Consider the following 13,419-nt stretch of genomic DNA (forward strand, 5'->3'; position numbering starts at 1 on the left):
TCAATGGTTTCTATTGATATCAGACAGACCAAAAGGAATTTGATACCTCCAATATAAGCAACCATTAATGTAATTCTCAGGGACAAGTTGTAATTTCTAAGTATCAAAACGTTTTATTTCTTCATAATACTAGTAATTTTAATTATCTACTATTAATTAATGCTAACATTTCGTTTTTATCTAATCATATTTGAAATTTATTTGCCAGAAATGATCATTTAATTATCTAATGTATCAAAAAATACTTATCAATTAGTACTTTTGATCATAAGTTAAAACTTACACCATTATTACATCAACCATGTAATGGAGTTTCAATAATTGCATTATATATTATATGAAGAAAATAAAACACAACCTAATAAATCGATATTCTAGAAGAAATACAGTATATTCTATAAAAAAAAAAGAGCCATATAACGAACCAAGACTGGAAATTCTCAATCTACATTACTCCTTAGGATCCCCCCCCCCTCTTAATACAGCAATATCCCGTTCAGTCCGGACTTTCATTAATTTAAGACCTTTTTAGAAGTAAAATCATTCATTTAAAAGTGAAAACAATAAAGTAATAATTCAGAGGAAGGACAGTCAATTTAGTATATCTACAGAACCAATTCTCAAGTCTGTTCTAGAGTAATGCTACATATAGATTCATAATCTGTTCAAGCTCTATCAGAGAACTTGACACTCACCTCAAAAAATTATTGGGAATGTTGAACAACGTTCATTAAGGTTTAATGATTTTGGGGCAAAAAGAAAGTAAAGAAGGCAATTTGAGATGATATATATTTAAATATAAAAAACTTTAAGAAAAAAAAAAAAAAATACAGGCTCAGGCGATATTTAACATAATTATACAAAAATATTTACAATTTCAGTTAAGATTTTTTTTTTTTTCAAAAGGAATAAAGGAACTCTTGTTTCCAAGGAATTAATTAATTACATCACATGAATTGAGTATGGGACTCGACACACCATCATATAACAAGGGATTCTCCCTCATCCAAACTTTCGTTGAGGTTCTTCGGAACTTTATTTAGAAGAAGATGGTTTGGTTGATGTTCAAGGGCCTCGTCATTTTCAATCAATAAAGGAGAACGGCAGGATGCTTCCACAGCACTACGAGTCATTTTTAGCATTCGATGGGTCGGGATGCGTGGCGTCATATTCTTTTTATTGGCATCCTCTTCCACAAGGATAGGAGTTCTGGGAAGGCCACTGGGTGAGCGGGGATCAGAGGATAAGGCTAATAATGATAAACATTGACTTTCATAAGCAAAATTTATTGAGAAATGTGGAACAAACCTTTGAAGCGTGGATTACGCACAGGAGTTTCATCCATTTCTTCTAAGCCTGAGGGCGAGGCGGAAGTGTTGCTCCTGGACTCAGTGCTCACTGGTGTGTAAGGATCCTTGTTTTCATCATCAGTGGTCCTTTCTTTGGGACTTGGTTTGGTCTGATGACCTCCCATTATTTATTATTTTATTTCTTAATTATTTGATCTTATCAACCGTCAAAAATTTGAAGTATTCGTCGTCAATCATTAAAAGAATTCCCGCTCAGTTATTGAGTTATGACATCATTCAAGTTATTTTTCTCTTTCTTATTACTCTTTTAGCCGATTCATATGACGTCATTCTTGTCATATTATAAAATAAAGAACTTCGGCTCGCATATATATATATTAATTTAATATATCTATGTGGTAGATGTCCTTACATTATTCATCGAATCATCTTCATCCTTCTTTTCTCTAACTATGGACTATGAATAATCCGAATCAGGGAACACTTAAATGAACATTTATATAATGAAGTGTTCTCTGAATGATTTATCAATAATGAATCTATCAATTCATCAATAAATGGTCATCAGTTAACTACTCTTTGGTTAATGAATTATTTTTACTAATATTATTGTTGAGACTCGATCCAAAACCGATATGTTTCCCGAATTAAGTGATTTTCTCCCGGAAAAATTTGAACTGATATATCTGTTCAGACCCCGATTTTAGACCTTGAACCGAAATCTAATCGTTTTCAAATTTATGCAGGGAACACATATTTCAGTGTTCCCTGATTTATGGGACACATTTATCTTAATATGACGTTATTGTTGGTCGATGTGAAGGACAACTTCAGTTTTCGTTGATATAGTCGATTTTTACCATTTTGAAACACAACTGACTTCATTAATAATTCATCTATAGAATCGGTCTTTACCAAATTTTAAATAAGAACGATCCAGATCAAATTCGAAAAAAATCGTTTTGGATTTTTAAACCGAATTATTTTTGTGAGACCGGTCCAGACGGAAATTCTTTTATTAAAGAAGTTTGGTCTACTATAAATCAGTAAGGTCTCAGACCGGTCTAGGATTTTCAGAGCGAACCCAACACTAATTAACATATTATCTGAAAGACAGTACTGACTAAATCACGGAACCTGTTGTAATGCTGGAAATATCCTTTTTTAGTTTAGTGAAGACAAAACATTAAATTAACTTGCTAACTTATTTTATTTTTGCACAATTACAGCAAATAAAATTATTATTAATTAATAATCTGTCATTTTGTTAAATCATACTAAGATACCGACATACACGTTTCTTAATATAGTTCTAGTACACATTTTGAACTCATTATCTAATTATCGCTAGGTCATAAATATATTTATTGAATGGAAGTTGATAAATATTTTTGAAAAGTTAAATTTGTTCGCCACATTCAAGTGATTTTTATTGTATTTCAGCTCAAAATTTCCTTCAAAAAAAAAGAAGAGAAATATAATTTAAGACCTTAAATCAGTTCGTGTTACTTGTTATCCAATTTTTCCTAACTCTACTGTATAACTATTCATCATTTAGTAATATTGATTGTTTATATACTCCAGAACAGGGTGGACTTTAGGGGAGAGGTATTTGAGAAATTTACTCCGACTGCACTTGATTATAAATTAATGAATATTATTTAAAAAAAGATCATTCGAAATAAAGTTAGAAATGTCTTTTCTAAATTCAAATTTATAAACAAAAAAAAAAAAATTATCTTTCCTTACAATAAAATTGACACTGTTTCAGAGTTAATTTGAGTTTAACTATTGTTCAACAATTCAACATTCAGAACATTTGTATATATTGTGAGTTGTGAGCGACGTCATGAAAGATAATTAATTAATTATTTATTTTTCAGCAAAACAACAGGTTACGTGATTTAGCTAGTGCTTCTCCATATTTTGTCACACATAAATTATGTATAACATTATTTTAACTCTTTGTTAATTTATTTCTCTAATCATTATGTTAGAACGTTCTTATATTACTACTATATTTTATAGACCTTATGCCTTTTATTAATTCGAATGCATGCGTATTATTTGGTATCATATTATGTACTATAATTTATATGAGTATTTTATGCACATAGTAGATTTACTCTCTCTTCCTATGGCTTTTTCTCCTACTTTTTCTTCACTTCTGCTCCCTCGAATTGATAGGAAGCCTTTAATAGCAAGTGCAACCAGCTAACATTCAACTAACAACTACTAGTAATTTCAACTCATACTACTCTACGTGTGTGGAGAAGAAATGTCATCACAATCGTCATCATCTAATTCATCATCCTCGCATCTGCCAGAAACCCAATTTCGTGAATATATTCCAAGAAAAGGTGGATTGACATTTGCTTCTGAGTCTGGAACTCAACCCATTCTATGTAAACCCAAATTACTTCCACTTAAGTCTTTTACTCTTGAAAAACTCGAACAAATGCAAGAAGAATCTCAAGCCAAGGCGGCTCTTCTTTTGAGAGAAGAAGAGTCCGAAGAGTCTTCCACCAATTGCTTCGTATTTCATCAGTGATTACAAGGTCTGGTTCTCTTCTTCCTTCCGCTCTCCTTTCTTACTATTGATCCGTCAATTATTATCGATTTTTAGCTATGATAGCTTCTAGGCATGAGTCATTCCTTTCTATCCACCTGATACAAGTTAACATTTTATATGATCCATCGTGGAGCAATGAATCGACCAATTATTCTGCTATTCTAATAGTTATTTCATATTTGAGACTTAAAATACTCAAAGTTGCATAAATATTTCATATATTATAATATTTATGATCTTATTTCAGAGAAAGAAATAATTTTTATTTTAATATCTTCATTTCAGGATTGAATACAATTTTTTCCCAAAAGGACTACCATTGCACACTTTAAAGAAACTCTCTTGCACAAAAGAAGAAACACACACACAAAAAAATAAAATAAAAGTAATAATTCCAAAAAATGAGTGCTACTGTTTTTATATCAGATCTCCTATTGGCATTTATTATATCTGGGTTCCTTCTCTATCGTTATGGCGACTGGTTCAGACAAAGGATAATTGTCACGATTGCGGTGTTTATTGCATGGTATTTTTCATTCATCATCGTCTTTATTATTCCTTTGGATGTATCTATGACAAAGTATCGACACTGTTTAAGCAATCACAATTTGACTTTTGAAGAAAATTTTCAAAGGAATGAAACGTCTCAAATTTGCTACGTAAGTATTCATACAATTAATTACCTTTGTGTTTCTGAAACATGAGTTATAGTCTTATTATTATACAGTTTATTATGTAATCATTATTTAATATTATATTATTTGGACTCCAATATATCATAATTTATTTTTATTTTTAAAAAAGCCTCCTTACTCCATTCTGCCAGCAAATGTACTACCTAATCTATGGCGTATTGTTTACTGGACATCCCAATTTTTAACGTGGCTTGTACTTCCCTTAATGAGATCCTTTACACAAGCTGGAGAGTTTGGATTTGGAGGGAAGCTTAAATCCGCTCTATGGGACAATATTATTTATTACACGACCTACTTATTAATTGCATTAATTATATTCGTATACATTCTCTTTCAACCCGGACTCCATCTTAATCTTGAGCGATTAAAGGCCATTGCATCATCTGCATCAAACACTTGGGGTCTCTTCGTTTTAGTACTTATGTTAGGGTATGGACTCATTGAAGTTCCAAGGAATTTATGGAACGCATCTCTAAGAGGATATTCTCTTAACAGAGCCTATTTTAAATTGGCTAAACTAATGTCAGAAAAAGCTGAGTCTGAAGAGGAGGTCGAAGACTCGCTCTCGATGGTTCTTTTTGCTGATGAAAGGATAAAATCCTCAAGATCTCCTGAGCTCAAGTGAGTAATTGAAATTCATATTTAATTGCATATTAACCTTTCATCTTTTTATCTCAATTAGGACAATGGTGGATACCATCATTTCCAAAATCCCTGTGGAGCTGTATCAGCATCACCGAGTGAGGGCTAGAGTTAGTAATTTTGACGGAATGGATGTAACAGAAAAAAGTATTATTAGTCTTCATAGACGAGTCATTAAATCCCTTCAAACACATCATAGAACACAAACGCAATGGCAGGATTTGACAGATACGATATTGGAGCTTGAGGATATAAATAGGAACATTATATCAAATGAACATGTGTTTCGCTATCGACTTGGTCAGCCTAATCGAAACATATTTTTGAGAGTTCTTTATAATCCCACGATAGAATGGTACTGGAAGTGCCTTTTACGACCTTTAACTTTGAAAATTGGAGCCATTTTTGCAGTCATAATGTCAACACTTATTATATGGTCAGAAATAACATTTTTTTGTGGCTAGTCCACCACTTTCCTTTTTTGCAATTTTTGTTCAACTGTCATCAAATGCCGGAAGATATTTTCTCTTAGAGTTTGGTGTATTGATCACAACTCTGTACTTATGCACAGCTACGGTTTACACAGTATTCAAAATAAGGATCTTAAACTATTACTACTTGGCAAAAAATCATCAGTCAGATGAGTATACCCTTCTCTTTTCGGGAGCTCTTCTTTGTCGTTTAACCCCGCCCCTTGTTTTGAACTTTTTATCCCTTATTCACATGGATTCTCATATTATTGGTAATACGGAAGAGGAGACTTCATATACAAGTGTGATGGGTCATATGGACTTAATATCTTTAATCTCCGATTACTTCAACGTGTATTTCCCAATGTTACTTTTGGCTTTCTCGACAGCTACATACTTTTCCTTAGGAGCTAGATGCATATCAGGTAGGATAGTACATGAATTTTCTTGATGAATAATTAATTGATATTATTATCTCAATTTAGCTTTGGGATTTCAACAATTTTTGACCACAGAGAGAGTGAATTGACCCTTGAAATGGTCAAAGAAGGAAAGGAACATATTGATAGGGAGAAAAGAATGCGATCTCGCTATGATGAGTCTGGGCGTCAACGTCGTAATCGTAGAACAACAACATCTATTAGCAGCAATAATAGAGATCTAGAGATTCCTGATGATACTCATCTTTATTCAAATGATCCAATTGGGAATTCTAGTCCAGAAAGGGAACTATTAGTCAAGGATGTAGATCCTATCAGTTCTCCATCACGTTTTATAAGTCGTACTCACTCATCACCTCCCAGAAATATTTTTGATGACTTATGAATGAACAATATTTAATTCAAATTATATATTATATCTTATTACATCCTTAATAGTCCATGATAGCTGCTCAAATATATATTATATGATTATTTAAAGACGGCGAGGCACTTTGATGATTAAATTAGTTTTATAATTATATTATGTATAATTAAATCGTTTATATTAAAGTAAATGTTCGTCTTTAATGAATAAGATGTTAGAAGGTACAACTTCATTGCAGCTAAATACGATAACAGCAACAAAAATAGCTGATGTTTTTATCCCAAATGTATCTAAGATTAAAGTTATTCATTTACTTAGTTCATAGTTCATTTTGGGCATATTCAATGTATAAAATCAGTTATTTGTCTTTGTTTTTGCTAATTAAGTCCAATGTATCGAAGGGTTTTCTTCCGGATCTCTCCCTATGGTAAAGTAACGGGAGTTCATGTTTGTATATGCTGTATGAGTGTATACATAATATTGATGAATTTGATTAATTTTAAAAATTAGTTTCTGAGGAGAAGTTGATCATGTCAATCAGGATTTGATGGTATGTTCGATATAGATCCGACATTTGTATACATGAATCCATTCTTTAGGGGATAAATTCTGTAATAAGAGGGGTCACAGAATATAAAAGAGTACATAGAGCTTTGATACTAAATAAATCAAAGTATCTAGATGACTGAAGGTCATTATTACTGAGACAATTGAGATTGATCATTCAACGTTATACTAAATAATAGTAGTTGCATACACTAATTTCTTGTCTTTCTTTTTCTAGCTTTTCCTCTTGCCCTCGAGTCCCACTCTTTTTTTTAGCTTACAACACTAGCAAAACTATTTCCTCTCTCAATTGGTGATGATGATTAAAAAAAAAAGTTTTTCCTTGTATCGTCATTCACCTGTTGATGACGACTCATACCTGAAGTACATTTATTTTATTTTCACTGGATTCCGATTTCACGGCATTTAAATAACAACACCAAGGAAAATGAAAAAAATATGTTTGGTACTCTTATTCATAAGCATAATTGGTGTAAGTTATACTCAGGATGCTCAAAATTGGTTGGGATCCGCCCCTGGAGTTGCAATGGAGTATAAAGTCCATGTGGATGCTGGAAAAGAGGACTGTTATTGGCAGTATGTACATCCTGGAGCAACGTTTTACGTGTCATATCAAGTATTAAAGGGTAAGTATTGTCAAATATTATAGCACATTAATCAATTATTGCTGATTCTTAATTAATGTACTCTCTTTTGTCGTTTAAAAATGTACTCTCATATTATTTGTTTCCATTTACAGGAGGAGATGGAGCCATTGGATTTGCTGTTAGAAAACCAGACAATGTGGTTGTTAAACCATATGAGTGGAAGCCTAGTGCAGAGTATGAAGAGGCATCTACTCAAGGGGGTTATTATAGTGTTTGTTTGGATAATTCCTTCTCCAAATTCGCTGCCAAGTTAGTTAATTTATATATGACGACCTTTCGATATGACGAATGGGAAAAATATTCACAGGATCTTCAGGTAGATTATATTTAATAGTTACAAAGTCTGTAGAGTGTTTAGATAAAAGTTTTATTTTCTTAATGACATAATTAATTATTCGATTGGCTAAAACGTTATCCATAGAGACATGCTTTTATAAAACCTTATTACAAAATTTCATTTAAAATTACCACTCTTTGCCTTCACACCAGCTTTAAATTAGCTTGGAAATGCCTTGTATCTTCCAAGCAGTCATCGACTTGCTTTTCCAGACTTTTAAACTCCAGCAAGGAGTTGCAAAGACTCTATTTTCAAGAATAGACCACTTAAAGTAATCTGTAGTATCCAGGTCAGTGTTTGATTCGTAGCTTATTTCAGAAAATACTGAATTTAGACTCTTACTACTAATCTGCCTTTTTGAAGGTGTTGCAAGTTGCACCATCCCGGAAGTCTAGTGTTTGCTTTGAAAGTACTGTTGAGTCCAGTCATTTTTATATTACTTTCCGCGGATCCTGTATAAACTCAAACCATAATAAAATATTTGCATATTATGTACTAAATTCTATTTATTTTCATCCAGGACTTAGATATGAGCGTCCAAAACTTTACTCATACTCTTAGTGGTGTAGACAGAAGGATTCAAATCATGAGACAATTTCAACAGCTAAGTCGAGGTCTTGAATCTCGGGATTTCAACACTTTACTGTCCAATGGAACATACATCCGGAATTGGTCATTCCTTGGCTGTGTTATTATAATCATCTCCGGAGTGACTCAAGTATATTTCGTTCGAAAACTTTTTGATACTAAATCCACAACTCGAGCTTAAGCTTCTCAGGAATATTAATTAATAGAATGATGCCATGTTCCTTAATTCTATTCAAACAGTCACAAATTCTCAGGTTGAAAAAAATACTTAATTATATATGCTTAATTGATTTATAATTATTTGGTTGGGGGATTTTTTTTTTTTTACTCAATTCACGATACATTTATGTACATATTAGCACGCTGCTATTTTTTCCCTCATAATTTATTTATAAGTCTTTTTTTTTTTAAACTACTTCCTATCCGTGATCAATCTACTCATAAAACATCAACTCATTTGATTCAAAGTAATCTTTTTTTTTAAATATATCTTCTATATAGGAAATTACTTATTTTTCTAGAAAAAAATTATATTTTATTTATGTAAAATCTATTTTTAGTTGAGATATATCAATGTCGATATAAGTATGTACCGTTATTTGTTGAATTTTTGAATAAATAACCTCTTTGAACTATATTCATCTTTAATATTAAAATGTTTTTTTTGTTGATATAACACTTTTAACTGATATTTTTCATTAATTAAATTACAATTTCTCACTTATAGGGATATTTATTGCATAATTTGATGGGGTAAGTATCAAAAGATTTCGTATTGAATATAAATTTGGTACAAAAGAATGAAAATAACATTCGAATATTTAAAAATGCGAATATAATTCTAACATGCCGATTTGAACATTCAAAGTATCACTAGTAGAAATTGTAATTAAAACCCATCTCGTATTTGCCGTACATTCAAAATCCAAAAAAATGCATCTTAAAGGAAAACACACTCATACTTTAGTTATATCCCTTTGATTAAATCTATACTTTGCTGAAAAATCACTCTTACATTTCGAAAGTGACTTTTTTGTTTAATTAAATTATTTCACCAGTAATTTTATTATTTATAATTGTAAATTGATACCTTAATTTTTCATTTTGACTTGTTATAAATGTTAACGAGAGATGGAACGATGCTGTAATAAGAATTGTAGTAACTCTTATAAAAAAGCATTGAAACTGCAAATTTGTATTTCGAACATCATCCAGACAATTGGTTAAGGATTTTTTTTTTTTTTTTTGATACAATTTGTATACGTTTTAAAATCGATAATCATCTTATTTAAGTTCAAGTTCTACTATTTCCAGGGACATCAGAAACAGGAACTTCTTCTAAAAATAAATTTACAACTCAGTACTTTTTTTCAGTCAAATTACATCAAAATTCCTTGATACATTTTTTTTTGCTTCTGAAGCAAACAGCCAATTCCACGGAAATGATTAAAAAAAAGTGTTTCCAAAAATTCTTCAACTGCTAATTTTTTTCAAAAGTTTGATTGAATTTTGAATTACTCCCATTTTATCTTCAGTTTTAAATGTATACATATATTACGTAATTATTTGTACATAATACTGTATTATTAATACAGGTGTGCGCGTCTAAAACTGTACTCCTTTAAATTTTACGTCATGCACATGTTCGTGATTTTATTGAATTGAAACCGATTTATACTTCGAGGCAAGGGTCTTGACTAGTTATAAACAAAACTCTAGCAAAATCTAAAGAGCAACAGTGAAACAACAGCCAATAATATGGAGAGACATCGAGTCGCAATTTTGGAACTTTCCGCGCGGGGAAAAACTCCCACTGAAATTGCCAAGGTTCTGAACTGCATCCGCACCACCGTTTACAGCGTGGTAGCCAAAGGGACTCCTGAGGCGAGCACAAGATCTAAGTCAAGGCCTCGAAGGTCGGACGAAATGGTTGCTGCCGTTAAAAAGTCTGTCTAGGACGAGAGGCAAGGTCACCGTCAGCGGCCTCTCCAGGGAGTTTAACGTCAGCAGAAGGACCATGGACCGGCTAGTTAAGAAAGATCTTGGCCTTAAGGTCTACAAGAGGCCTTCAAGCCTGTAGACAGGGAAAAAAGACTTGCAAGGTCGAAGATTCTTCTCAACAAGCTTAAGAAAAAGCCGCCTCACTCGCCTGATTGTTCGCCGCTTGACTTTGCAGTATTTGTGCGTTTAAAGGGGATGCTGTCGGAAGTCCAATACAAGTTCAAGGACCAGCTGAAGTCTCCCCACAAGAATGCCTGAGCCAACCTCGACCAGAGCTTCATCGCCAAGTCATGCAGCAAGTTCCGGTCCAGGCTGGAGTTGGTAGTCGAGAACATGGGCGGCCATATTGAATAGACATGTGTCTAAGACTCATCTTTCATGTTACTTAAATTAATGCGTCGACCACTTTAAAAATTACTGAATTATTTAACTATTTTTTTAAATTTCAGAGTAATCAGTTTTAGATGCGCACACATGTATATATGTAGTGTTGTGTTTGGGTTTATTTAGGACTGAAGACTGCAGTCCCGTCCAGTTTCCGCTCACCCCAATATGTGTGCGCGATTCCAATCCAATAGAAAGATATATAGGGCAGAGTGAGGATACTTCTTACGGCGGAGACATGTTACATTGCCAATAACTTTAAAATGTAAAGTTATTTAACCACCCTGTTCTTATACAATTGAATGACGTCTTTTGTTTATCAAATCAACATAAAACCTGGGTTGCCTAATGCTAACTGTTATAGAGGACTTCAACATTGTCATTTTTGACATAAAAAGATACATTTTAGGGAAATGTTTGTTGTGATATATATCTATTATAAAACCTGAGATTTTAATTAAATTTTATTAAACGTCATAGTCTAGAATGTTGTTCAATTACTTAACATGTTATGAGAAATTTTGAGATGTTTATATTGACTTCGACTTTGAAATTAGTGACTTGCAACATTTCCAAATAAAAATGGATAATTGTTTTATTATAATAATCTTTCGATTTCGAAGTTGAAGTGGGGATGTTACAACTCCTATAACTCCTGTAGCCACGGCTCTGATTTTAAGTCTCTCTATGAGGACGAATGTAATACTAATTATTTGAATCTAGTAGATCCAGTTTCATAGCAATCGAATATTGATTGAATTGTAGTTTTATGCAATTAAAAATACTTGCTTATAGAATGGTTCAATTGCTAACTAGAACTTGTTAACTAGAATAGGCACTTGGTGGAGTGCAAACCTCCGCCTATGGTCATTTTTACTAATTGGATTTTTAGCTATATGAAGTATCTTCATTAAACCTATATAAGGAAAACAATTTGAGTTTTATACAACAATATATTCCAAAGTTATGATCAATTAAGGATTTTTGTTACCTTCGTATTATGTTACCTTTACCTCTCAAAATTTAATGGACTCCTAGAGTGACCATATATAATCTTCGCACTAAGTTTGAGCAAAATCAATCTGTAATTTTTTGCCGTAGTCCTGCTGACTAACAAACAAATAGAGGCAAAGACATAAATATAAGGCGTTTAAAAACATTATCCTTTATTGATGAACAAATGTTTCGTCACAGCTTTATGATTAAATCAATCTCAATTTTGTTTAAATGATGAACTATAGTGAAATAAAGAAGAAATATAAGAAATAATAATGTTTCCAGTTCCTTGAATCATCAAGTTATAACTTCCGTATGATTGTATAATTTACGCATTAATCACGTTATTATTCATTATTTGGTCAAGCTACAGGGAATATATTTGGATTATATAAACTTATACTTACATAATATGTACAAATATGCATTTTTCAAGTATATACATATTTAAATGAACAAAATAATAACAACTTTTTGGAGTACATAAAGTAAACTTAATCCTTTTGGGACATTGAATGATTTTGATCCTGATTAATATGTCAATAATTAGTGAAAAAATGCAATCCTGGTATAAAATTAGGATGAGCCTCTATTTGACAAAAATACATTTGTCACAGACCCCCCTCCCGAAGAAAAATCCTAGTAACGACTAGAGATAGGATGGGTATTGAACCCGGATACACTTGTATTATCAGAGGCTCGAACCAGCTTCGAGTACCCAAACTTTTACGAATCATAAAAAAAGATTTGGATCAACATCTTCGTAAGTAGTTGAATTGTATCGTTATTCCACACGACGTTAATATATTTGACTTCCCCCACGCTTTTTAATATTGATGTCATAGTATATGAGTGGTTGCGTGTTTTCTGAATATCCGGGTTTTTTTTTTGCCCGGTAGTCGGTACGATATATTAAGTTGAAAATTATACGAATAGTGACGTCATAGACTATGAGTGGTTGTGTTTTAGATTTAGAAGAATCTAAATCATCACAAGGCCAACACATTTTTGGGAAAGTTTTGCTCTTTTCTGAAGAAAAATTTTTCCCCGTTGATGCCACTATGAATAAGTAGAACCCCCGCTACATCACAGCCAAACATCCGTGAGAGATGTCTTCAGAACAAAAAATCTGACCGGAACCATGGTCCTGGGCGTTGTAGAGTCTGTCTTCCCATGTTTGTGGAGAGGAAGGAACGGCTCAACGCAGATGCTTACATCGAACTTCTGGATAAGAAAGTAATATTTTGTGGTAAAAAAAAGTTTGAGAACAACTTTGTTTTTACTCAAGACGGAGCTCCGTGTCATTGGACCATTAAGATCCAGGCCTTCGGTAGCTACAACTTTCCGGACTTTTGGGACCTCAACATGTTACCGCCCTCCTCTGCAGACGCAAACCACTTGGA

The 13,419-nt window shown here is 32.6% G+C and overlaps 3 protein-coding genes across 3 annotated transcripts; 2 read left to right on the plus strand and 1 right to left on the minus strand.

Moving 5' to 3' along the window:
* Nucleotides 1–771: 771 nt before the first annotated feature.
* On the minus strand, nucleotides 772–1,583 carry LOC121115933 (uncharacterized). The gene is made up of 2 exons (XM_040710118.2): nucleotides 1,309–1,583; nucleotides 772–1,249 (listed from the first exon to the last, which is right to left on the minus strand). Exons 1-2 carry the CDS (start codon nucleotides 1,472–1,474, stop codon nucleotides 981–983), a joined length of 435 nt encoding a protein of 144 aa, XP_040566052.1. The 5' UTR covers nucleotides 1,475–1,583; the 3' UTR covers nucleotides 772–980.
* A 1,840-nt stretch (nucleotides 1,584–3,423) lies between these two features.
* On the plus strand, nucleotides 3,424–6,686 carry LOC121115934 (LMBR1 domain-containing protein 2 homolog). Its single transcript, XM_040710119.2, is given in 7 exon segments — nucleotides 3,424–3,868; nucleotides 4,168–4,541; nucleotides 4,687–5,198; nucleotides 5,260–5,668; nucleotides 5,670–6,114; nucleotides 6,175–6,203; nucleotides 6,206–6,686. Coding segments are annotated over 6 exon segments (1,962 nt in total). The 5' UTR covers nucleotides 3,424–3,868; nucleotides 4,168–4,283; the 3' UTR covers nucleotides 6,515–6,686.
* Nucleotides 6,687–7,218: 532 nt separating this feature from the next.
* Nucleotides 7,219–9,272, plus strand: loj (p24 family member logjam). Its single transcript, XM_040710120.2, has 3 exons — nucleotides 7,219–7,689; nucleotides 7,803–8,026; nucleotides 8,568–9,272. The coding sequence occupies exons 1-3, from the start codon at nucleotides 7,491–7,493 to the stop codon at nucleotides 8,814–8,816; spliced, it is 672 nt and encodes a 223-aa protein (XP_040566054.1). The 5' UTR covers nucleotides 7,219–7,490; the 3' UTR covers nucleotides 8,817–9,272.
* Nucleotides 9,273–13,419: the final 4,147 nt, after the last annotated feature.

The sequence above is a fragment of the Lepeophtheirus salmonis genome, chromosome 4, assembly GCF_016086655.4.
Source record: "Lepeophtheirus salmonis chromosome 4, UVic_Lsal_1.4, whole genome shotgun sequence".
NCBI classification, from domain to species: Eukaryota; Metazoa; Arthropoda; class Copepoda; order Siphonostomatoida; family Caligidae; genus Lepeophtheirus; species Lepeophtheirus salmonis.

Bases quoted from the DNA above. Each gene is read 5' to 3' on its own strand.
- loj (XM_040710120.2), top strand. From the start codon at position 7,491: ATGAAAAAAATATGTTTGGTACTCTTATTCATAAGCATAATTGGTGTA. The intron at 7,690-7,802 runs GTAAGTATTGTC...TTCCATTTACAG, and splicing joins GTCATATCAAGTATTAAAGG to GAGGAGATGGAGCCATTGGA. The intron at 8,027-8,567 runs GTAGATTATATT...ATTTTCATCCAG, and splicing joins AATATTCACAGGATCTTCAG to GACTTAGATATGAGCGTCCA.
- LOC121115933 (XM_040710118.2), bottom strand. From the start codon at position 1,474: ATGGGAGGTCATCAGACCAAACCAAGTCCCAAAGAAAGGACCACTGAT. The intron at 1,250-1,308 runs GTTTGTTCCACA...TATCATTATTAG, and splicing joins GCGTAATCCACGCTTCAAAG to CCTTATCCTCTGATCCCCGC.